Source organism: Perca flavescens, chromosome 6 (genome assembly GCF_004354835.1).
Source record: "Perca flavescens isolate YP-PL-M2 chromosome 6, PFLA_1.0, whole genome shotgun sequence".
Lineage (NCBI taxonomy): Eukaryota > Metazoa > Chordata > Actinopteri > Perciformes > Percidae > Perca > Perca flavescens.
Genome location: NC_041336.1, coordinates 34,300,586 through 34,328,040, shown reverse-complemented (window position 1 = coordinate 34,328,040; position 27,455 = coordinate 34,300,586). Strand labels below are relative to the sequence as shown.

Sequence of the window (27,455 nt, the reverse complement as noted above, 5' to 3'; positions counted from 1 at the left end):
ATTTGAAAATATGCCAATTTGAACAAGAACGGCTGGTGAAGGTGGGGTGTGGGGGGTGTTGGGGGACATGCAGGTATAAATGATCATCAGCTATGACATGATCTTAAATCCCACTCACTCTGTCAGCACATCTGACAGTGTACCACCATCTTAATGCACACAGCATAACAGTGCTGCCCTTCCTGTGTGCATTTTCTCTGGGAACACAGACAGTTTATCTCCTTCTAGGTGCAACATGAATAAAGACACCCCCCTACCCCCCCAATCCAAAGAGCATTCTCCTTGGCAAGATTATAATAACCTTTTGCAGCATGGTTTTGGCATGTCGAGACAGAGAAAAAGAAGGTGGGGGAGAGAGGGAGGATCTGTTGATATGTAATGACAATGACGCCCTTTGGAAGACAGAAAAAAAACAGCTGATGCATTCACATTAAACCGCACACACACACACACACACACACACACACATAAACACACACACACACGCACACATACACACACAAAAACACACCGTCTACGATAGCTTTACCGTCAACGAAGTCAAGGGAGGTTTGTCGGACTTACCATTTCGGGATTGAGCCGTGCTAAAATGGCGAAGGTGGACAGTCTGTCACACACGCATTTGGTTCGGAATGAGTCGACTAGCACGGCTTTGCAGCCCCTGGCAGACCAGGATCCCAGCAGAGAGGAGCTGCACGGGAGAAACACACACACACACACACACACACACACACACACACACACACACACACACACACACACAGAAAGAGAGAGAGAGAGAGAGAGAGAGAGAGAGAGAGAGAGAGAGAGAGAGAGAGAGACACACACACACACACACAGAAGAGAAGCGCTGCGGTGAATATACAGACAGCCCAGGCAGAAAACAAAAGACAGTGGTTCAAATCCCACCGCGTTGCACCGGCTATTGAGTCCCCTTCCCAGCCGGCTGCAGGCTGCAGTCGGCGGCGCAGAGGACGAAGGGCACGCGGCGATGTGGAGCCTGCGAGGCGGCGTGCTGCAGCTCTCTGTTTGGAAACATTATACCAACACACTGCCAACAGCCCCAACGATTTATTACATTTGCTATTATTATTATTATTATTAGGCTATTTTTTATTTTATAATGATACTTTTGGAAAAGTAGTACGTTGGCTATATCAGGCTAGCCTACTAACATAATCAAAGTTTGAATAAATGTTACCCACCCATTATTATTAGTTAACCATACCCCTAACTTTGAAATAGTATTCCCTTTATAAGCATTTTTTTAATGATATATATATATATATATATGTGTGTGTGTGTGTGTGTGTGTGTGTATAATTCACCTGTTCCATTAATTAGCACTCATTTGTTTCTGTTAAATGTCAGGCAGATCATTTAGCAAAGACAAAACCTGAAAACTGTAATATACTGCCCATTAGAGCTGAGTTTCCATGGTAACAAGCAATCACACCTTGCTGACAATGGATAATAGATAATATTATAATAGAGAAAAAGCACAGGTTGAATAAATAACCTACATAATACTCAGGGTTTTTACACACATCCCTCTTGAGTATTATACACATTTGTTTTAGTTTGATAATTATTAATCAGGTTAATTCCATTAGGGTTACCAGTTTCAGGCTATATAGGTCCCTACCCTTCTGGTGGACAGCCATGGGAAAAATATGAACGTTGGTGAATGGGGAGAGGCAAATTATTTATTTATCCTGTTTGAATTGAGCCATGAATTACACATATGATGTCCATCAGTTTAAAAGATAGTTTTGCAAGTCAAGGAAGTCTCAGTTCATTGTTAACTGTTGAAGTATCAGACTGTGAAAATACGAAATTGGAAAGTCTACACACTTCAAAGTGGCATGGATGACGTCTCGCTGAAGCTACGATGTCTGTGTGTGTGGTACCGGGATGTAACGTTACTCACACCAGCAGAGGATCTCGCTCATTCTTTCGCTTCTCTGCTGATCACTGGATAAAACACATCAGGTAAGATAACGTTACATGTGTTGTAGTCTATATCCTTGACGTTCCACTTCCGGGATTGCTACGGTGCCACAGGAAATTACGCCGGATGCATGTCTTTTCGCCAATGTCCATCCCCTTCCTCTTTCTTTTTGATGCCGTTCTAAACTCCGGTGGATTTGTGAGGACTATGGTTAACTTCTCCTCAGATCTCTGCAGGGTAAATCCAGACAGCTAGCTAGACTATCTGTCCAATCTGAGTTTTCTGTTGCACGACTAAAACAACTTTTGAACATACACCAAAACACAAGGCTATTTAACAGCAGCGCCGTGGCTCCATGACGATTATAATTGGTTTAAAGAAATGCCAATAAACCAGAGCATGTTTTTCTTCCATCCAAAGAATGCTGTGTGGACTAGACAGACCTTCCTCCGCGGCGCTGTGGAGGAAGGTCTGGCAAAGCGAGACTACTATCTCTTTAAGAGAAGCAGAAGAGCATTGTTTGTGTACAAAGAGACAGAAACATGCTTGTATTGAACCGTGATTATAAACATTGCAAAATGAATGGACGTGTTCCTGGCAGTTCATTCAGGTTAACACTTGCACAAATTTACATCCACCTGATGGACTTGACTTGGTTGAGCAGCATGTAGGTTTTGACTCAAACTTGTAATTCAGAATTTGGAATCCAAATTCATTTGTCAGACACTGGCATTAGCAAGTTCTTGAAATGTCAATAGTCGTGGTGCTTTTTTCTGAAAGAAGCTCAGTCCTTCAACTCAATTCAGGCATTCGTATAGAGCTTAACAGTGTGGTCTCGGATATAAAAATCCCATTCATTTTCATTTAATCCATGATTATTAGCCATAATTAGGGTTGGGCAATATATCAATACTATATCAATAACGATATATGAGGCTAGATATTGTCTTAAATCTTGTATATCGTAATATTGTAATATGACACGTTTCCTGGTTTTAAAGGCTGCATTACAGTAAAGTGATGTCACTTTCTGAACTTTACCAGACTTACTAGTTTTATTTACCATTACCCACTTACAGTAGTTATTATATCCACATGACTGATGATTATCTATCTAAACTCTCATTGTGTTAATATTTTGTGAAGCACCAATAGTCAACCCTACAATATCACCGCAATATCTATATCTTTATATTTGGTCAACAATACTGTTGATATTTGATTGTCTCCATATCAATATCATACCATACCATTAGGGCTGGGCGATAAAACGATAACGATATGTATCGCGATAGACACATAATCAATATCAATAGAAAATGCGGTCGATAAAACGTTCGATAACTTGTTTTTCTTCATCAGAAGAAACCAGAGGTTGTGAATCAAGTTTGGTTGCATGAACAAAGGCCCTCACTCTCTGGCAACCTAGCAACGTGGGGAGTGACACTCTAACAGCCAATCATGTAACAGTATCATGTTTGGTTGCGCCACATCGCTGTCTCGTGTTCTTCAATAACAGAACCGGAGTGGAGTGGAAAGTGAGTGCCGCAGCGAGCGAGGAAATCGTTGATAAAACAGGAAAAGTCAGTATCGCAGTTTTGGGGATTTTATAAGTCTGACCGTAGTCAGACCAATGTCGTCAGACCAACACTGGTAATACCATAAACTTGTTTTACCACTTTAGCCGCGCTCACACTTTGGAGCACAGCCGTATTCGCCATCAACGTCCAACAACATCTGCAGCTGCAACACGGCACAAGCAGCAGACCACCATGGAGAGGTACTCTGCATCAGCGCCTTACTAAACGATACAAAGAAATAACGAAGGCAGACATGCTGAGCACTGTCCAGAAGCCAGGTTACCAATCTAGCACTAAACCTGCAGAAAATAGTTCCTTCTCAGGTTTCTTATATTTAGCTAACACTTTGCACTATTTTATGACACTTTATTAAGCACTTCTTACTTATTCTTTAATTTTGCACCTTAATGTTAAGAGATAATTGTTAAGTGTTCATTGTGATTTTAGACCTGTTTACATTTGAATTATTTGAGTGTTTTCCATGGTTGTGTTGACAATTCTGCTTTTATAACTGAGGGGATTATAATCAGAGCAGGGTTAAGTTTAAAATAAAAATGTTTAAATTGAATATATTTTTCTCCTGGTCCTTATTTTAAATAGGTCATAAAAAAATATCAATAATTATCGATATCGACCGATATGAAAAACTTATATCGTGATACAGTTTTCAACCATATCGCCCAGCCCTACATACCATATCATGTCTCCAGCTCTAGTGATAATGTTTAAACCAGGGGTGTCAAACTCAACTTCACATCAAGTGCTAGACATCCTTTAATTTCATCGAAAAAGTCAAACATCTTTTACTCTATTATTGCATGTCTCATATACCCTTCTCTTTTACAGCTTGGTCAACATAATGCCCCCAAAAAGTAACTTATCCATCAAAGAACAAAGCAACAAAAACATTGGAAAAAAACGTCAAAAATGTACCGCCAATGGCTAGAGCGAGCTAATACCACTTAAGTCTATGATCGTTTCTGTACACAGTCTTGTACATTTGACTTTTTTATTTGTTAATGGCAAAATATGTGTCAAACCATTCTGAATTAAGTATTGTGGTGCTGCAGAGATGTCCCAGCCTACAAATCCTATCCTACAGACTAAAGAAAACATATTTTGTAATTGTTGCAATGATGTTATAATAGTGTATAATTTGTTTTCAAACAATCTCATAATTTTGAATTATTTAAATTGCATTTAATATCATTACATGATTTTATTTAGTAAGAGTAAAGTGCTTTTATTTTGAAGCAAGGCCTTGTGGGATGCTCACGAGTGAGAGAGTCAGCAAGCTAACAGCAAGCAAAGCACGGACAATTTAATGCTCGGATAAAGTTTTAAGTTTGTTATAGCGGATGTCAGCGATCTAAGGAAACCTCTATTCCCTTGTGTACAGCATGCAGCCAATGAGATATGTTGTTTTGTGTCTGTATTTTACGTTGGTGAATGTTATTTTACATGCTGTGCATGTCATTCTATGTTCATATTAAGCTAATGTGGTCTTTATTTTCTCATTATACTGTGTTTAGTTTTCACGGTGGATTTGGAGAAGAAGCGTCAAATAAACCTGTAGCAAGAAAGCCACTTGGCTTTGAGGGAATTTTATCTTTGTTTGGTACAGAGCCTCACAGAAATCACACTATAATCATTTTAATTTATTTAGATTTTCATAATTTTCAATGAAAATGAGAATGATGACTGAAAAATGATCACTCCCTCCAATATCGTGAATCATATCGCAATTACAATATCAGTCAAATTTAATCGCAATTAGATATTTTCCTCATACAGTTCAGCCCTACTCCGCTGCCATTCCAGTCAGTGTGCCAATTTCAAAAGAAGAATGAGCAAAGCATCTTATTTTCTATAATTACTGTTTTTCCTGGAATTGTCCTTTCCAGGAAGCTTTCTAGGAAATAATTAGGAAATGATAATGAAGGGAACAGACCCATAAAGTAAAGCATTACAGCCAGTGCAGAATATGAATACTGAAAAATATGTTTTTTAGGTCAGTGCTTTGAGTGACAATGTTTGCTTTCTAAATGAGAGGTGTTGAGTGTGTGATGAGAATTTCACAAAAAAAATAATAAAGATAAATATAATTTGATTGTCGGTTCTTGCTCTGCGGATGTTTCCAGAATCGACTTGAGTTTAGAATACCAACACAAAGAAAGTGGAAGGCGAGGGACATCTGTCTGAAAATTAAAAGTTGTTGATATAGACTACCTGTAAACCAGCCCAACAACAGCAACAACCCAACAAAAAAGGCTCATTACCAAGAATATTTAACAGCCGCCCCCTCACACATCAATTGGTCTCATAACTTCATACAGAGACTGCAGACTGTTTAGTCGAGCGAGCGCGCGCATATGTGTGTGTGTGTGTGTGTGTGTGTGCGTGCGCACGTGTGAGTACCATTGTGTACGTGTAAGAGAAAGAGAGCGTTAGCCCCAGGAGGTGACTCGGTGCTTATATTAGGACATAACCCCTAACAGAAATCCAATATATTAGGACTCGGTGCAGTTTCTCGGTCTGGCTGACAAGATTAGGCCTCACCTTGGCCTGCAGACAGTCTTGCCCCACCGTCTAATTGGATAATTTAGGTGCTGGTCCAGCAGCTCCGCATGCAAGAATGTCCTTTGCCAAGAGCAGGCCAACATGGATGAAAGGCAGTGTGCCAGCAAAGAGGAAATATAGAAACATGGGCTTTTTATGCACAAAGCTAGGAGGAGGGTCCCTACTTGATGTTTACTTACCAGGTAACATGATAATGTGAACATACAGGGATTATCTGTGATACAATAAGATTCAAAGATTAAGACTGAATGCGTTGGATCTTGGGCAGATCAGCCAACACCTAAACTTTAAAAATGCTTATTTGACATTACAGTATCTTTATTTAACCATCCATCTATCGTCAAACACTTATCCTGGGTTGGGTTGCGGGGGCAGCAGCTCCAGCAGGCGACCCCAAACTTCCCTTTCCCAAGCCACAATAACCAGCTCTGACTAGGGCTTTGACTCCGAACTTCGTTATTCAAATATAATTCAAATGTTTAAAAAAATAAGATATTCGAACGAATATTAGGCAGCCCTTAATATTCGATCCTGTTATGGCCGTTATTTTTTGTAAATGTGTTTGCTTGTAAACATTGTTTTCAATTCAGATGAGGCTTTTTCACGCATTTTAAAATCTAACTACACGTTGCGGCGATGCACGTCCCTTGGCCGTGGCATGGTAGCGTTGCATTTCCCCCGACTCATTTCCTGGTTCTCCTTCTCCATAAACAACGTGAAATCAAGGAGAGGGTTAACGTTTCCTGCTACACATGTCTCACCATGGCCAGAAAACACAGGGGAGACGCTTTGTTCCTCTCACTATGACTCTAGAGTTGCTACTCACTCTGAAGCTACCGGTAATCACTGTCACTCTCTCACTCTAAAGCTGCTTACACATATAGCCGACAGCCGACCGTTGACAGAAAAGCCAGTCGAAATGATCAGTCTCCCCGTGTTGGTCCAAAAAGTTCCACAGAACACACCAAAAAGACGAGACGAGAGATAATACATCTCTATAACAGCAGGCGGCGCTAATCTGTATTGTTGCCCAGGAAGTTAAAACCGGCAGCTGATTGGACGAATGCGTCACATGGGTTTGTTTTCTCCGGAAATTCAAAGCCAGACTGTCATGGCGGCCGTTCAGAATACGATCTCATATTGTACTAAAATAGTTCATTGAAACATGTTTCTGAGAACATTTTAAGCGAGAAATAGGCCATGCAGTTACTGAATCTGTCTTCATTTCAGCTCAACAAAGGTCAGTTTAAAAGATTTTCGTCAGATTTTGAGAGACTCTAGTCACCTCATTCCGCTCCCCATTTCTGGGTGAGTCCCGACTGCCCTGCCGGCGACTGAACATGTCAGGTCGGCCAAAATGAACGCCGACAGCCCCCCAGACTGACGATGGCACGGGAAACACTGAACCGATTTGAGTCACTGACCTCACCAGACTGTCTAACGGCTGATAATCGGCTAAGTGTGTCCCGGCTATTACACTCCCCACACCACACACACATGCCGGCTTGACGCACACACCAGCGCACAAATATAAACATTAGACCGCTTAGGCTAGACATAGGCTACGGTGAAAAGCTCCGAACTTCCTCCCGAAAGCATACTGTTTGTGTTTAATCCAAGGTCTGACTTTTAATTTAAAAATTCAGTGTGTTTTTCTTCTGACAACATTATTGCCTGCCTATTGACATTGACTGATACACTGCCCTCTGGTGGACAGAACACAACATATACCAATATACAGTGCCTTGCAAAAGTATTCACCCTCCTTGGCTTTTTACCTATTTTGTTACATTACAGCCTTTAGTTCAACGTTTTTTTTAATCTGAATTGTATGTAATGGATCAGAACACAATAGTCTAAGTTGGTGAAGTGAAATGAGAAAAATATATACATAAAACTATTTTTTAGAAATGAAAAACTGAAAATTGGCATGTGCGTATGTATTCACCCCCTTTATTATGAAGCCCATAAAAAGCTCTGGTGCAACCAATTACCTTCAGAAGTCACTTAATTAGTGAAATGATGTCCATCTGTGTGATATCTAAGTGTCACATGATCTGTCATTACATATACAAACCTTTTTTGAAAGGCCCCAGAGGCTGCAACACCTAAGCAAGAGGCACCACTAACCAAACACTGTCATGAAGACCAAGGAACTCTCCAAACAAGTAAGGGACAATGTTGTTGAGAAGTACAAGTCAGGGTTAGGTTATAAAAAAATATCCAAATCTTTAATGATCCCCAGGAGCATTATCAAATCTATCATAACCAAATGGAAAGAACATGGCACAACAGCAAACCTGCCAAGAGACGGCAGCCCACCAAAACTCACGGACCGGGCAAGGAGGGCATTAATCAGAGAGGCAGCACAGAGACCTAAGGTAACCCTGGAGGAGCTGCAGAGTTCCACAGCAGAGACTGGAGTATCTGTACATAGGACGACAATAAGCCGTACGCAACTATAGAGTTGGGCTTTATGGCAGATTGGCCAGAAGAAAGCCATTACTTTCAGCAAAAAACAAAATGGCACGTTTTGAGTTTGCGAAAAGGCATGTGGGAGAGAGTCCCAAAATGTATGGAGGAAGGTGCTCTAGTCTGATGAGACTAAAATTGAACTTTTCAGCCATCAAAGAAAAACGCTATGTCTGGCGCGAACCCAACACATCACCCAAAGAACACCATCCCCACAGTAAAACATGGTGGTGGCAGCATCATGCTGTGGGGATGTTTTTCAGCAGCCAGGACTGGGAAACTGGTCAGAGTTGAGGGAAAGATGGATGGTGCCAAATACAGGGATATTCTTGAACAAAACCTGTACCACTCTGTGCGTGATTTGAGGTTAAGACGGAGGTTCACCTTCCAGCAGGACAATGACCCCAAACACACTACTAAAGCAACACTCGAGTGGTTTAAGGGGAAACATGTAAATGTGTTGGAATGGCCTAGTCAAAGCCCAGACCTCAATCCAATAGAAAATCTGTGGTCAGACTTAAAGATTGCTGTTCACAAGCACAAACCATCCAACTTGAAGGAGCTGGAGCAGTTTTGCGAGGAGGAATGGGCAAAATCCCAATGGTAAGATGTGGCAAGCTCATAGAGACTTATCCAAAGCAACTTGGAGCTGTGATTGCCGCAAAAGGTGGCTCTACAAAGGGGGGTGAAAACCATTTACTTTTTCTGTTATTTTGTCCTATTTGTTGTTTGCTTCACAATAAAAACAAAACAAAAACATCTTCAAAGTTGTGGGCATGTTCTGTAAATTAAATGATGCAAATCCTCAAACAATCCATGTAGATTCCAGGTTGTGAGGCAACAAAACACGAAAAATGTCAAGGGGGGGTAAATACTTTTGCAAGGCACTGTAGGTCTTACTGAAGGCATTTAATGGTCAAAATATTATTAATAAATATTCAAATATATTCGAATATTAATAAACAAATGAACTTCGAATATGATTTTTGGGCAAAAGTCAAAGCCCTAGCTCTGACTGGGAGATCCCGAGGCATTCCAGACCAGGGTGGAGATAAAATCCCTCCAACTACTCCTGGGAATTCTGAGAAGACCCATTTTGGCCATTTGTACCCTGGATCTGGTTCTTTCGGTCATGACCCAGCCATGACCATAGGTGAGGGTAGAAAACGAAAATTAAACGGTAGATTGAGAGATTTGCCTTCTGCCTCAGCTCTCTTTTCGTCACAATGGTGTGATAAAGTGAATGTAATACTCTCCCGCGCTGCGCAGATTCTCCGGCCAATCTCCTGCTTCATTGTCTCCTCACTCGCGAACATGCCCCCAAGGTACTTGAACTCCTTCACTTGGGGGTAAGGACTCATTCCCTACCTGGAGTAGGCACTCCATCGGTTTCCTGCTGAGAATCATGGCCTCAAATTTAGAGGTGCTGATCCTCATCCCAGCCGCTTCACACTCGGCTGTGAACTAATCCAGTGAGGGCTGAAGGTCACGGACTGATGATACCATCAGAACCAAATAATCTGCAAAAAGCAGCGATGAGATCCCCAGCCCACCGAACTGCATCCTCTCCCAACCATGACTATGCCTTGATATCCTGTCCATGAATGTCACAAACCGGATTGGTGACAGCCCTGGCGGAGGCCAACCCTTACCTGAAACCTGAAAAAAGTCAGACTTACTCCCGAGAGCCCGGTCACAGCTCTCGCTTTGGTCATACAGAGATTGGATGGCCCTGAGAAGGGACCCCCTCAGCCCATACACCCCAGCACCTCCCACAAATATCTCCCGGGGGACCCAATCTTACGCCTCCTCCAGATCCACAAAACCCATGTAGACCGGATAGGCATACGCCCAGGCTCCCTCCAGGATCCTTGTGAGAGTGAAGAGCTGGTCTGTTGTTCCACAACCAGGACAGAATCTGCATTGTTCCTCTTGGGTGTGGCCTATCTGCGTCACAGGGCTCAAAGCAGAAATGAAAGCAGAGGGTTGAGTTCAGTCTGGGACATGTGTTGAGGCAAACAGACTGCACGAGAAGATCAGCATTTCCTGAGCTACTTGACGTTTCTCCTTATTCATTTATGTTATGTTCGCGTTTCATTGTATACTAAATGAACTGTCAATGAAAGCCGAAGGAAGCCGAGGAAGTGGCGTGCCAGTAGGGAGCGGAAGGACGGCGCCTGGGGGTCGGAACGGAAGGTAAGGCCACAACCCCTTGTTCTTTCGGTCCAGGCAGCCAACAATCTCTTTATAGTATCATAATGTCTGGTGTCCATGGATTGTACATATCAGTTAATAGTCATGGGGAGCATAGTTTATATTGACGACGTTTCATTTCAAGAGAAACTCAGATTGGACAGTCTAGCTAGCTGCCTGGATTTACCCTGCAGAGATCTGAGGAGCAGTTAACCATAGTCCTCATAAATCCACCAGAGTTTAGAATGCCACCACAAAGAAAGAGGAAGGTGACGGACATCCGGTAGAAAATGAGAGACATCCGGCGTTGAAATACACAAGATATGGGGTAACATTTCAGGGTATTCATCAATGTCCTGTAATCACAAATAGCTAGTGAGTTGGCTGGTATGTGAGTTAGAATGGATTAGCATGCTTTGAATATAAATACAGGAGAATGTGTGCAGGCTGTTGCCTGTAATGCAGCCTTTTTCTATTCAGAAACACTTGTAAACAAGCATGCCCCCTGCTCACTGAACTGCATCTACTCTCCTATAATTGTATTACAGTAATTGATGAAAATTTAAGTCCACAGTGCTCAGCTCCAACATCTTTGATGAATTGAGGCAGTTCCTCAGCATCAGCACTGGCCTCGTAAATTAACGGAGACAGCAGGATTGATTTGTATGATCAGAAGCGAGGCTAGTTAGTGACTGCAGTCTGGTAAACAATGTCGAGTCTATGCAAAAAATACCTCTCTCTCTCTCTCGACCTGCCATGTAGTGACTGTTTGAAGTCATACAAGTTCTATTTGTTTTCTGCTAAATACAAAGAACTACCCAAATCTGGATTTTTAAAGTAGCCGCTGACAGAATTAATGCAATATTGCAGGGCTGTTGTCTACATGCAGCACTGATAGCAGTGCATGGATGATGAGGGGGATGGGCAACATTAGTCAGTAATGCACAGTTTTGGTTAAAAATATTCAGAGCTAATCTAAAAAAAAAAAAACATTCGATGGAAGGGTTAATGCTGTTCTACAAAAACGTTTCTGTATCAGTATACTGGCTTAGCTAGAAGAGATCAATTTTCTGGTTTTCAAAAGGTTTTCAGCCAAAGCAACAAAGTCTTGTTCAAAAGACACTAGCAATATGTGAATTTAGTTTAATTAAGATTTAATTCTTGATAATAGGGTTCACTAAAGATTAGGATACTAAGAGTTAAGGCTTTGTATAACAATTTCAACACTAATATGTTACTACATTTTTGGGGGACTGGCCCAAAAAAACTGTCTCAGATTTGTTAAGTAATGACAAGCATATACACTACAGTCAGTCCCCTAATTGTCAGCACTACACTCAGACATTGAGTTTTAACTTGTGATCAGTACCTTAAGCATAGGCAGATTATGGGACAATAAATCACTGGGCACGGACACATTCAAAGTGAATGTTTAAGCTATCCCTTCAGTTTTTCAGTAGGACATTTGGAGCTTTGTTTTTGACATAAATGACCACATAATGAGCCCTTAGAAAATGTGACAAGAAATGCAAAGTTACCTAACAGACATTTAGGCTTAAAGATGCAGTAGGTAAGACTTGTAAAACTAACTTTCTGCCAGGCGGACGCAGGCGGACCCAGGGCATGCTGGGAAACGCCGGCCTCTCAGCTGATCGAACAGCTGATTGGTTCAGAATCGACTCAACATGATGACGTTTTATATAAACTTTTTTATTGATTTTTAATCGGAGGGATTTTAACTGCTATTTGTCTGATTTAAAGGCTTATTCTGTACAGAACACCTGTTGTGAGGCTGATAGTTACGTTTAGAAGTCAGAGAGACTAAATCTGTTCAGATTACGGATCATCTACAGTTTGTTGTTAATTAAAATCAGCAACAGATTGCATGTAGAGAATTTTGACAGCTACTCTGTCATAATAAAATCAACTGGAGACTGTGTAGGAGCTGATATATGGGTCTGATAACATTTTATTAAATCAGAATCGGACCACTGTGTTTGTGTCACTTCCTGTTCAGCCTGAAGGCTGCTGGAATCAGCTGGAAAACTGTCCGACTTGAGAGCGGACTTTTGTCACCGCCCCCGGCTGCTGCCGCCTGCTCTCGTCCGCTTTACAGGCGAGGCGCAGTTCATCTCGAACGAGCCTATTCATTCTCCCTCGTGGGTGGAGGGGCTTAGGAGAAAGGGGGGAGGGACTGAGAAGTTGTCGATGTTCAAATTCTTTGGCTAAATCCTGGATCTTCACAATCCTACCTATAGCACCTTTAAGGGGCCCCTGGGCCTGGGAGGCCTGTTCAGTAAAAACCTGGATACACATTCGAAGCAAAGCCCCGTTGATTCCTATGAGAGTTGCTTGGTGGTGCATGAAACCAAAAAGTTCCACTGCAACCTATAAAATGACCCGGATGATTGGCACTGCTTTCCACACTATGGGGCCCATAGAGCTACTTTTGGTTTAGTGCTCCGCTAACATTAATGGGGATTAAATTATTTAATCATGCAGCTCTCCTACACTTTCCAAATATTATGGGACCGAATGGATCAAATTCTGATAGTGAAATGAGTAATTTCGGGGGAATTGTGACGCTCAAAAACAATGTATCCCCTGATTTACAGATGTCTTTTTCGCCATGTCTAGTCAAGTCTACAGGGAAAAGTCTTTTTGGGACAGAGAGCATCACATGACAGACATAGAAGTTATAATTCAACTGTTTGGTCGCTATGTCAAATGGGCTTCAAAGCCCGGCACACTTCCTGGGGACCTGTAAAACACCCATGACCTAAGACATCTGATCACTGGCCTTTGCATTTGCACCTGGTATTAATAAGCATACCTGTTTTCTCAGCTGTGCCTGCATTGGGATTGGATCCCACTATAAAAATCAGGCAGGCAAAGCTCTCAGGTAAAGGGAAGCAATGTGTGTACTAATGAGGGACTGCTACGATATACACAATGGCAAGGCTCTGGTGACACATGGAAACAGCGGAAGCTAGCCTTGCTAATTAGGCTAATGCTAATTGGAAGGTCATCATTGCAGAAATGCACACATCCTATACAGTATATGTCCCTTCAGAGTCTCCCAAATCTATGCTGCTATATGGGCTCAAATTATTTCTCTTCCTAAAATGTGATCACAATGCAGGTGTGGTCTGGCTAATTTGATTCTGTGCCAATTGCAAACTGTTGTGCTGCATTTACATGTTTTCCCTTATCCACATGAAACATCCAGATACTGATCACGTTCATAACATGTAGATACAGTTGGTACAGTATACTATATTCATAATAGGAGGCTTTGTGCCAACATTTGATCAGACACTGTGTTGAGAGAAAATTGTCCAGCAGGAAAATCCTTTGGAAGAAAATGAATCTATAGTAATAACATGTGGGTTGGTATATTCTGCAAGCATGTCTGGTGAGTTTCCAGGTATTAATCTACTGTGTAAAAGGGTTGTCACTTATTATTCCATGTCAATCAATCAATTAATCAATCAAGTGAAACATAATCCCATCAGCTCCTTTAACTTGTGCCGGATTCATTATAAAGCAGAATGTAGGGTTGTAATGAATGTTGAATTCTCCAAATATTATAAAAATATACACTACCGGTCAAAAGTTTTAGAACACCCCAATTTTCCCAGGTTTTTATTGAAATTCATGCAGTTCAATATCTTATTGTACTCTGAAATGAAAGAATAGAACAAATTAACAATTTAAGTTAAAAAAGAAATAATTGAATCAATTTATAAACCAAAATGTATTTTGAAATTTTTGACTCATCAAAGTAGCCCCCTTTGACAGATATAACAGCTGAACACACTTGTGGCATTCTTTCTACAATGGAAATCAAATATTCTTCAGAAAGTTCTTCCCAACTCTGTTGCAGAAGTTCCCATAAATGTGTAGCACTTGTAGGTTGCTTTGCTTTCACTTTTCTGTCCAGTTCATCCCAAACCAGCTCAATGGGGTTTAAGTCTGGTGACTGTGCTGGCCACTCCATGTTTTTAAGCTTACCATCTTGTTCTTTTTTGCTAAGGTAGTTCTGGCATAGCTTGGACTTATTTTTTGGGTCATGATCTTGCTGTAGGATGAACCCCTGACCAACTAGACGCATACCAGAGGGTACTGCATGGCGCTGAAAAATACTGTGGTAGCCGTTTTGGTTCAGGGTGCCTTTCACTCTGTACAAATCACCGACCCTGGATCCAGCAAAACAGCCCCAGACCATCATGCTTCCTACTCCATGTTTGACAGTTGATGTCACACACTGAGGAACCATCCTTTCGCCTACTCGACGGCGTACAAAAATCCTGCGTGATGAACCGAAGATTTCAATCAGATTTTGATTCATCAGTCCAAAGCACCTTCTTCCAGTCTTCAGTAGTCCATTGACGATGTTTCTTGGCCCAGGCAAGCCTCTTTTTCTTATTCTGACGTCTTAGCAATGGCTTTCTTGCTGCAACTCGACCTATCAAACTTGCAGCTCCAAGTCTTCTATTAAGTTGTGCTTGAAGCTGTTGTCCTGTGAGCCGCATATCACGCAAGCTGTTGACCCTCAGAAACTTGTGTTCTGATTCTGTTGTGGCTTTGGGTCTTCCTGTCAGAGTTTCCCCCAGTTTCTAAGTGCCTTTTGATGGTGAAGAATACTGTACTCACTGACACCTTGACTTTCTTCGCAATTTCTCTGTAGGAAAGACCAACATTCTTAAGTGTTATGATGGTCTGTCTCTCTTCCATTGTTAATTAGCATTAGCATTTTTATAGCAACACACTACTTTCTGCAGTACAATACTGTTCAAATAATGCAGTGGGAATTGGTAGCACCAATTCCCACTGTTGGACGCGGGCCGGGCTCGGACGCAAAAATGCGTCCCGATCCGTACTCTAGTCCACACAACATTCCGGGATGGGAGAAAAACCTGTTCTGGTTTATTGGCATTTCTTTAAACCAATCACAATCGTCTTGGGCGGAGGCTACGCGCAGGCTGCAATGACGGTGCCTCTGCATAATAGCCTCTGGAAGGAACTTGTTTTGGTGGAACGTGTGTACGTTCAAAAAGTGTTTTAGTCGTGCAACAGAAAAGTCAGATTTGACAGATAGTCTAGCTATCTGTCTGGATTTACCCTGCAGAGATCTGAGGAACTGTAAACCATAGTCCTCAGAAATCCACCGGAGTTTAAAATGAAAGAGGAAGGTAACGGACATCCAGCCGAAAAATGACGGACATCCGGGGGAATTTCTGGCGGCACCTGAACAATCCCGGAAATGAAACGTCGTTGATATATATTAGCCAACAGGTGAATCTACCACTTGTGAATTTATGTATTTATAGTACATCAGGTAAGACAAACCGTAAACAAAACCTAGTAATAATGTCAGTGTGAATGAGAAACACAGAAAGGGGCTGCTGATGTTCTTGTTAGTGATTTCAGGAGATAGAAGCATGGTGCAAGTGATGGCCCAGGCTGCTTCACAGCTCTTATCAACATGACAAGGACTCCTCAGATTCCAATTTCTCTACCAAATATTAACTCATTAATCATAGCTGCTGTCCAAGATGGATTTTAATTTTGCATAGAACATGTCTCCCCAAACCCCCAACCCCTCACAAGAGATTAGATTCTTCGCCCTTGCTATGTTCATGTCATTGTCTCTCCTACTGTATGCTGTCCCTTATGCGTGATGGTGGTGACATCCCCCCCATCCCAGAGGTGGCCAAGGTCACCATCATCAAAAACATATAAAACCATGACAATCTATCATGGTAACATCTTCATTAAAATAAAATGGTTTTGAACTAATAATAGAGAGAGAACCTATGTACCATGGATTGATAAAAGTCGAAAGGAATCGATTGACAGGCTGGCACATTTCAGCAACAAGGCAATTCAAAGTGCTTCACATAAAACAAAGAGTATTTAAAAACAAATGGAAAATATAAAGTAAAAAATATAATAAGATACAAATACAAGAATACGTTTCAATGCAGTGTAAGAAATGAATAATTATTTGATTTGATATAGGTTGTAGAGAGAGGATTGGGAGGGGAGAGGGCGATGTTGTATTTTGTGTAGCGTGTAAAATGTTCAAAATAAAATAAGATGGTTTAAGTAAATAGGATAAATAGGTTTGGAATTATTTTTACAACTGAAATTAATTTTTGTTATTGTAGAGGGAAAGTACAGAAAAAAGGTACTGTATAAAAAAGTGAACGCTACCCAACCCTAGTTGCCATGACAGTAGGTGATAAGTTTTAATGGAAGGAAAAACCAAACAAGTACAACCAACTGATGAACAAATATGACTAATGTAAGCCTTCAAATAAAGGCCTGATTTAATGCTGCGTTCCAGGCAACCCGTAACCCGTGTTTTCACAACCTTCTACCCGTGAAAGTGCCCTGGAACAGCAGTCAAACCCATAACTTACTACCCGTAAACTCGTACCAGATTGTTGTTCTCCCAGTTACAGTTTTTGACGTCACACACACATAAACAACATTGGCGACCCCTGTTGATGCTATACAGACGCCGGTGATTAACGGTGAGAAATAGACATAAATAGGCAACGTAAAGTAATTCCGCACATTGTAATCAAAACAATATACGATATACTACTACAGGTTATGTTTATTAAATGAAGCCCAAAATATGTCGGCGACTAGAAATCGCTAGTATCAGCTAGCGCTAGCTAACGTCAACGTTAGGTAGCCGCTAGCAAACGTCAACGTTAGGTAGCCTAACCTGAACCCTGCCAATGGCACAATGTTTAGCTAGCCAGCTTGTGACTTTGCCTGGAACGCTACCGAGTCGTGAGACGTGACTTGAAGTCGTAAGTTACGGGCTAAAGATTGTGTCTGGAACGTTGTATTAGGTACATAAAGCCTTCATTTAAGAGTTTATGGTAGTTCAGAATTTCATATAACACTGCAAGTAATTAAGTTTGAGTGACTATGAATATTGTCTCAACCGTCACTTTGAAGCTATATTTATACTTTTTCATTATTAGGGCAAGCTGTCATAATATCTATTCAATTTCTCAATATTAACTCGCCTTTTTCCCCCCCAAATCAGCTCCGTTTCTCTGGTTCACTCTTTGTCTTGCTCCAGGTCTATATGTGCCAAGTCACACTTCTTTTAACCCTCTGACTGAACTGTTGAATGGGCTGCTTTCCGTCTCTGTAACACAAGTGTACGTACCCATCTAAATGCAAATGTCCAAACCTGCATTGCAATAAGGCTGCCTAACGTTTGCTTCCTACTTTCCTCCGTCACTCTTTCTCTAGCTCCACGCTCTAACATGTTCTCACTGTTTTCTTGTCTTAAACAAATAGGGCACTTGAGAGCAAGGAGCAAATGAGGAGTGCTTTGAATCTGGTCACAGAAGCAGTAAAAATTAACTGTTCAATAGCCTTTACTCCTTTTCCATCCTGCCATGCTGGCTTCTCTCTCTCTCTCTCTCTCTCTCTCTCTCTCTCTCTCTCTCTCTCTCTCTCTCTCAGATTCAGAAAAGGGTTTATTGCCACAATAAGTTACAGGTACGTGAATTTTGCCTTGTTGAATGGTGCATACATAAACAAACAAAAAAACACATATTAAACATTAATATGAAATAAACAATACATACAGAAAAACAAATACATACAGTACATACAAAATAACTGTTGCATAAGAAAAAAGATGATGAATGGGTTGAGTGCAGAATATGCAAACAATACATAGTATGCAATGGGCAGATGTATAGACCATATGTCATTTTTTAAAGATTTTTAAATTTAAAGAGCTTTATTGGCATGAGAAGACATTGCTTATATTGCCAAAGCAGATAACATGCAAATAAAAGGAAATTAACAATAACTGGCACAACATAAACTATAACATGAACACCAACTTAAAGGAGGATTACATGGTACAGCAAAACCATTACACAAATCTCTCTCTCTCTCTCTCTCTCTCTCTCTCTCTCTCTCTCTCTCTCCTCCCAGTAAACTGCTCTCTATCGTACATGTTGATGTGTGTGCGTGGGCTGGGCGGGGGAGGAAAAGCTGTGAGCGACACTTTTAATTTTCAACATGCTGCATCAGTGTCGTAGCAGTGATAGCGTGGAGCTGTCCAACACACTCAGCACCTTTCACTGGGGAGCAGTGCACTGACTTTGTCAAAATAACACAAAAAAAGACACTGTTGCCAGGCGCACAACTTTCAGAGGGAACATGGTGGCTCTAAAACATCTACATATATATTGTATAAATGAAGTTGCGTGTTAAATTGGGCTTACAATTGTGTATAGGCAACCTAAAGCCTTTATATATATCTTTTTTGCATAGAATACCAAGCTTTTTAAATAATAATTGTCTCATCTTTTAACGTTACACATACAAGAATCTTAGGATGAACTGTATCTGTGGATGGCTACCTTAATGAGTACCTTATCTATAGGCCAGTGAGCCTATCAACAGTGGTGATTTATATTTGCTAATAATATGTTAGAATTATGTTAAGACATTTTAATGTCTCATGAGATTATCGTTGCCCACGTGTGCATGACGTCAGAGCAAGTCGGGATCAAGTCGGACAAGAATCTAACCGGCATGCATTGGGCGGTGATCGCCGGTGATCGATTCTGCGCAGATCTGGCTCATCTCGAACGAGCCTATTTACTTTCCCAACATGGCACTTTACTTGCCCCAGGCCATTGTCAGGATCCGGCTGAGACTGCTTGCCTTGTGCCACTCTTGTGGCCTTTTTGTGTATTTTGTTATCTGTGCTTGTTGCTGTGTTCTCTTGTTACCTGTCTGTCATCTGTCTTTGTCTCTGCCCTTCCCCTTATATGGTCTGCACTTCCTCTCGTTAGTTTCCCTCCAGTTCTGTTCTCACCTGTTCCCAATTGTCTCGTTAGTTTCCCTCCGTTTCCACTCTCACCTGTTGCTTGTTCCTGTCTTGTCCAATTCCCTGTCTTTCTGTTTATTGGTCTGTGTATTTCTACTCCCCTGTGTTCCTTTGTCTCTTGTCGGTTCGTCTCTCTCTGTTCGTCCTGTTCATCTGTAGTTGTGAGTTTGTAGTTGTTGAGTAACAATAAAGTGTGTTTGTTCTGCACTCCTGCTGGAAGAGTCTTGCATTTGGTTCCACCTGCTGAAATCGTGACAGCCATTGGGCAACCCTTATTGTAAAACCCTGCTGAAGCACAGCTAGGGACCCTTAAAGGTTGCAATTTTGAAAACATCACATAATATAAAACGTTGAATGGAACATTTTCCATCCAAAAAAAAAAAAAAAAATACTTCTCCTTAAAATCCACAAAGAAAAATGCGGAGTAATGCGTGTTTCCATCCACTGTTATGTGAAGATTAGGAGTTGACAGAGATAAACAGTATTCACCAGTGAGGGGCTATTATTGTTAGGAGAGAGTGTACCAAGATGATTTAATTAAAAGAGCTCCAGTCCAACTTCAAATGATGGAAAACAAAGCACAAATCTTGATGAAAATATGACATTTCACATTTTTTCTTGTGAGGAAGGTTACAGTCTCCGGATTCGCTCCACATGCTGATGTTTTTGTCTCTTCAGTGGAGCGGAGGCATCAGTGGACGTTTAAATCACATGCTTCATGTATTTGAGGATTTATTTGCTGAGCGTATTTCAGTTGAACATTACCACTGAAATTTGTCCACCAACCTTTCCACCTCAGCCAAACCTAAAGGCTTCATATTTTTATGACTTAGACATCATGCTAAAAGTAATGTGTCTCTAGCTTGAAAACAAGCTAGCGCAAACAGATTAGCATGAAGACATGGCCCAGAGAACGGTTGACTTAGTACAAATATGTTATTAACCCCTAGGTTCATTTTGTGCCAGAACTGTCCTTTAATCTTTCAGATTTGGGTCTGGATTTCCAGGCTACTAGAATGGGGCAAGCTCCAAAAATGCTGGAACCTACATTTCCCATAATACAATCAATAGTATAACAAACAAAACAGCTTACAAAGAGTCCACACATGTTAGGGTGCAAGCATGGTCAGATGAATGAAAAATATGGTGGATCTCACCTGTCGCTCTCGTCCCAGGATATACAGGTCTGGTTGGTAGTGCTCTAATGGATGGGGAACAGAAAGAGGGAAAAAAAAAAAACATCATCAAAAAATACTGGTTAAATAACATTATATCATAATAGCTAAATATTTAAAATTACTTTTAAGACAAAGGTTACTCACGTTGTACAGGTGGGAGAACTCAACTACAACTGGAGCAGAGAGGGAAGCAGGGGTGGGCTTGATGGTCACTGACAAAACCTTGGAGTTGAGGACTGTGCTGTTTCTAGAGAAAGAGAAAAAAAAAACATCAGTTGCTAATCTGTACACAGCCACAGTGGTGCATTGAGGTAAATGATAATGCTATATTTCTGATGTTTAGCAGTTACAATGTGTAAAAGTCAAAGGATCACCCAAGTCATTAAGATATATTGTCTTGAATGCATATCTGTTCCAAACTGCTGATCACTCTAGTAGATGTTTCACTGAATAAGTTAGAACTTTGATTACATTTACATTTGTGCGTTTAGTTTTTTAAGCAGAGTTTTGAGCCAAAAGCGATCTCTGTGTTTTGAGCTCACGTAGAAAAAGTAATCTCCGTTTCATCAACATTCTCGCATACTGGGCATGCGCGTGCCGGGGTAAACAGGTTGCTGGTAGTTGCCATGGTAACGTTAGTAGCTTAGTCTCAGAGAACAAGACGTCATGATTCAATCCAATCAGGGAGGCGAAACATTGGCGTGTGTTGCCAAAGGTCGGTGTTGCCAAAGGTCTTTGTTGGCGGTTGGTGAGACTGCAACACAACCCTGCAGATTCCAAACCAAAACGGGGCTCTGAAACGCCAGAGCAGTGTGAATGCGAGGTGTAAATGTCGCAAAAGATATTAGATTTTAAACCAAAACGTAGCAATGTAAATGTAGCCTTTGACCTGCTGGGAGTTACCAACATTATTAGAATGTATCCCATGGGGACCATGACTCTACCAAATGTTATGGCAATCCCATAATTGTCAAACATTTGACTCTAAGCCAAAAATGTCAACCTGCCATATCACTAAATACATAATTTGGAATACATATATGTCTGTACAACTTGCTGTGTTAGTCCATCTGGTAGATTGATTAGATATTTCACATAAGTGAAAACGTTGACATGCTGGTGGCGCTAGATCAAAATTATATAGACTCATCCTCTGGGTATGTGTCAAATGTCTTAGCAATCCATCCAACAGTAGTTTAGACATTCATAACCATCTTGCAGTGGCACTACAGGAGCAGCAAAGGGAGCACCAAAGTCATTAGGATTCGTCCACTTGGGACCATGAATGTACAAAATGTTGCTGTAATCCATCTAATAGTCGTTTAGATATTCACAATGGACCAAAGTGGTGGAAATATCAACTCACCGACTGACTGACATCCAGTACCAGTCAAAGGTTTGGACACGCTTTCCCATTCAAGTGAATGAAAAAAGGTGTCCAAACTTTTGCCTGACATTCTTAGAGCCACATGGCTAGTAAATATTTTGAAATTGGTTGAGGAAGACTTGCAAACAATGACATCCAGACGAATGCATTAAAGGAAACAAGGCTCACAAGTGAGATTTGAACAGATTGACATTGCCTTTAGTTTAGTAAAGTTTGTCACAAAATGCTAAAGTACTTTGATGGAGCCACTTTAAACAGTAACAGTGTCCAGTCTGCTTATACATAAGCATCAGAATCACCTCAGATACTTATTCAACAATAAAACATGTTAACAGATTACTGACTCATTTGCTTCTGATCTGCTCGCCAGAATCGTTGTGCTCTGCTCCAGAGCAAACATATAACCCTACCAGCCAAGTAAACCCTAAAGAGTTTCAAGGATTTTTCTAGCATCTGAAGCAGTCCACATTGTTTTTCAATAGCTTATCTTATCACACATTTGGGGCATTTTATTTTACATTACATTCTGCCTGTTTAGTATGCATTACAATTTCTGCTTTTCATAGGTACTATCAATCATGTGGAATGAAACAATCAGGTAGAAGTGAATTGCCACTGGAAGAACTGACACTGAAAGCTTCCAGTCGGCCAAACATGTTCAACAGCCCATGCTCCGTTTTCCAGTTCCTCACATCATCACTGTATCCTGTACGCACAATCGCCCTCTCGCCATTCCAAAGCACAATCAGTCAACTTAAATGTTTGTGTCATCTGGTTTCTTGCCTCAAACTTATCTCCTTTTACTTGAGGGGAGAATCCAATGCAGAAAAGGAGGAGACACGGATGATAAATATGAGTAGAGCTGAGAGGTATGGAAGGAAGCAGCAATCCAAAGATTCAGAACAAACATGTGGGAGGACTGATGAGAGCGAGGGTCTGCTTCATTTCCCTGTTTCCGTATGTTATATTACCAGTTCATTACGTGCTCGTACCACATTATCATAATGGGGAGCTCCTTACCACCACAACCACAGGCATTGATAACAGGCTGTTACTCACAGACACACCCAGGGTGTGATTTCCTGGGGGGGGGGGTGATGCGTGGGATTACCCCCTTTTTGGTCTGCATATCCCTGCCTCTGCTAAATTATTTTTATCCCCAGTGGGGACAAAATGTATCTGCCCTCAAAGTGATCAATGTGACTTCACCAATAGATCATATATTATAAACCTAAATTAGAAGACTTTTAAACTAAGTAAAGCGCTGTAATGGGAACACATAAAATCAGAGCAGCAGTTGCTGGCTGTATTTAGCCGCTACAGAGCTCCAGGACCCCGGCTACCAGCGGCAGTTGTTTAGCCGCCAATAGGTGACTGTGAGCTGGCTACAGGCACCGCCAGATGACGGTCCTTTCAGGGGCCGTGGTAGTGGAGTTTAGCCAGAAAAAGTGAGCGTCCTGCGGCGATGACAGTGTGGTTTAGGCACCAAAACGACTAGTTAAATTCAGGAAAAAAGATGGTGGTTTGGATAAAAACACTACCGAGGAATGAATGGCGGTTCCTGGGATGAAGTATTTTGTTTTCGCCGTGAAGTGAACTCCGCTCTCCGGCTTGAAAGCACTGTGTTTTATGTTGACACCACGTTGAGATTATTTTCCATTGAATATTGAAGTGCATAAATAAGTGTTTTGGCATGGCTGGCCAATGGCTTTATATCCATGGTATTGGAAGGGGGATTTAATTCTTGCATGTTTTGCATGATCAAAAAACAGCAGCAACTTCCTCCAAGAAATCCCTTTACTCACGGAGATAAAAGACATCCATGAGGCCACCCACTGCTCGTAGCTGTTTCTGCATTAAATCCTTGTTTTCATTTAACTGGGAGCATTCACTGCAGCACTGATTTCAAATGCCCTGACTCTGCCATGACAATCCATAACACTCAGCACAGTTTTGTAGCAGAACCAGGGATATGGTTCAACAGTTACTGTATACAGCATATGTGACTATATTTCAACGTGAAGCTGGTTTTTTAATGGATTTTGTGCACATTCTAATATTCTACAGTGTCCAACATAACATTTTTCACCCACTTGATTATTATTTTGGACATTTTAGGCCTTTATATGGATAGGACAGCTTAGACTTGAAAGGTGAGGGAGAGGGGATAATGAGGTCGGAGTCAAACCCGTGGCCGTTGCGTCAAGGAGTAAACCTCTATATATGGGTGCCTGCTCTACCAGGTGAGCTAACCAGGCGCCCAAGCCATCAGATTTTTACTGGCCGCTTGCATATGTTTACTGGCCCAGTAAAAAAAAAGAGGGGGAAAATTGTTTTCAAATTGTTATTTTCTTAATCGTATATGACTTATCTATAAATATATCTTATATATATATATATATATATATATATATATATATATATATATATATATAAAACAACAAACAAAAAGCCTATTCTGCATCTACAAATATAAATTCAGTTAGTTTGGTGGATTTGCAATCTAATCATTTGTATTTATTACCGTACTGGTCCGAATATAAGACATATAAGAGTTTTTTTTCCTTCCTGGAAATACATCTGAATTATATATGGGGTCTAGTTAAAACAGAAGTAAAACTTCTAAAAATGCAAACAGCCAGAGAAAATCTTACCGTGGTCATCAAAGCGGCCACTTCCAAGAGATTGACAGAGTGTGTGATTACGTGACTGAAAAATGGAATGATGGGATGCCCATTACCAAAGCAGTCATTTGGTTGAAGGCCTAGGAAATATTTACCGTTCATTTCAATGTGACACTTTCATCTAAAAAGATATTGAACATTTTATTTTAATTAAAAGATGTTAAAAACAACAGCCTACCTTGTTATATTCAATGTGTTTGTATTAGAATTATTTTCAAAGAAAATTATTTTCTTTATATAAAAAAAAAGACGTGGTCTTCAAAAAGTATTTTTCCAAAAATGAGTCTTGAAAGAGAGGGGGTAGTCTTATAATCAGGGTCGTCTTATATTCGGACCAATACGGTATAATGTCTGTTAATTTAGGTGAAAGAAATTCACAATGCTGCCTTCACACACTCTATGTAAAACATTCAATGTCGATGATCAATATTGTCTATTTTGGTTATCAAAGAGTAATAAAAAATATTGTAACATGTTTTTGTATATGTTTTAGTTCTTAAATCATGCGACATAAAGAGAGACAAGAGAAGACATGCTGATCAGGCAAAAATAAGATATTTAAAGTAACTTAAAGTAACACTTAATTTAGTGTAAATGGCCCGAATGGGCCAGCGACTGTCCAATTAACTTGCCCAAAATAAGTTTTTAAAGGCCCCGGACCATTGCTTATGTCAGACCCTGTTTTATAGTTATTGTTTTGAGTTGGTATGTAATCTATGCGACCAAAATACTTTCACCTTTAGACCAATTGGTTTGCTTACATGCTCACAATGATAATGATAACAAGATGACGTTTTGATATAATTTTCATCTAATGCCTACCATACAGTGGATACTGTGAACAGACTTTGAAAAGACTAGTGTCTGACACCATCTCACATCTAAAGACAATCATCTGACATCTAATGTTAAAGACTGTCATAATATGTAAAGACTGGGGATCTTACAGGGTCACATATTGCAACACAATAACTAAATTCGTTTTGACAACTTTAACCAAGCTAGCTAGCTACCACTAGCGTTAGCTGGTAACTTAAGAGAAAGTTTGCAGATTTTCTGTTCTGCCGTACATGCAAATGAATGTCTCCAGTACCCGGAGGTCTGTGTTTATCTGCCGGTAAAACTCCCGTTGGATGACGCGCTTCAGAAGGGTTGAAAGTCTGCAACTTTCCCTATTTAGCGTTTATATCCATAGCAACAATAAACAACACTGGCTCTAGCTGTTTGATGCTTCCTTTTTGGTGCTGGAGGGAGCGCACCCATTGGTTGTTGACAATGGTCACATGATTTAACTTCACTATCAAGACTTAAAACTTACGATAATATCAAACACGTTTGATTTTGTCGGATCATCAAGACAGGAAAAAGACTGACTAGGACTGAGTTTTATGACCACCTAACACCAAGCAATAGAGACTACGGAGTGCCCCGACTCTAGAAAGACTCTCAGGATTTCATTCAGATATTGGAAATTAGTCTGTGACAGTGGAATCACTTGAAAAGTCATTTGGTGTAGGGTCAGCATTAATCTAACCTGTTAGCATTTTAATCAGCACTAAGCAAAAGAGCGTAGGTTGATGGCAGTGTTTTGTAGTTATTTGTTTATAAACCAAATTCTAAGTTACAGTCATGAAGATCACTAAAGTAATTCAAATTCATCCTGAGCGGGGCGTGAATGTCTGTACAGAATGGATTTGGAAAGTGGACCTAGCGATCCATCTAATAGTTTTTAAAGCATTCCACTTAAAAGCATACAGTACATGTTTATGTGCTGCTGGCGCTAGAGGAAATATCAAGGGATCACCAAAGTCCGTAGGATTCATTCTCTGGGGCCCATGAATGTCTGTACAAATCTTCATGGCAATAATAGTTGTTGAGATATTTCCATATCTGTCATGGTCTGTTTAGTTGTTAAACTAAAACACACGGAACTCAGGATGTTTATACGCTGTTTTTTATTTTTTTATTAAAGCTGTAAAATACATTATGCAACATTCATTAAACATGTTCCGTGTACCCTCTATTGTACTATAATGGCCAAGTAGTGTAGAACAAAAAAATCAAATCCATTCTCCTGCATTCCTGTTAAGCGTTCCTTGTATTGTACATTTGTGTTCCCTGGCTTCCATGTCTGAATGCCCCCCCTTTAATTTCCCCTGATATTAATGGAGTTTCATGGCCACAGGATAACCTGGTTAACAATCAAATCCAATCAGTGGTAAAACAGTCAGCATTCAGTCTTACCTCTGCAGATTCAGAATGCTGCCCAGGTTTCTGTACAAAACGATGCCGGTCACAAACGTCGAGGACTCGTCTGCATCTGTGTTGGGGAAGAAACACACACCCAAAGCAGGGAGGTCAGAGTCAAATAAGACAGGAGTGTCCGGAGAGACTGAATGGTTCAGTCTCTGATAGTACAGTACTGCTATAGAGCAGAATGCAGGTCAGCCATACTGCCTCCACTCCTCCAGCCCCCGAGAGCTCTTTACACTGGAGCTGGCCTACATGACTAGTCAGCTATAAACACTGTCTCCTACACTGCT

At 40.8% G+C, this 27,455-nt stretch overlaps 1 protein-coding gene across 1 annotated transcript in view; it reads right to left on the bottom strand.

The window, feature by feature from the left end:
* adgrb1a (adhesion G protein-coupled receptor B1a) overlaps positions 1–27,455 on the bottom strand; it is a 201,122-nt gene that overhangs the window by 51,155 nt on the left and 122,512 nt on the right. Inside the window, exons 15-19 of the mRNA XM_028580628.1 lie at positions 27,157–27,232; positions 20,986–21,088; positions 20,821–20,864; positions 2,403–2,422; positions 565–686 (exon numbers count right to left, since the gene is read on the bottom strand). Coding sequence (XP_028436429.1) covers positions 565–686; positions 2,403–2,422; positions 20,821–20,864; positions 20,986–21,088; positions 27,157–27,232 — 365 coding nt within the window. The remainder of the gene's footprint in view (positions 1–564; positions 687–2,402; positions 2,423–20,820; positions 20,865–20,985; positions 21,089–27,156; positions 27,233–27,455) is intronic.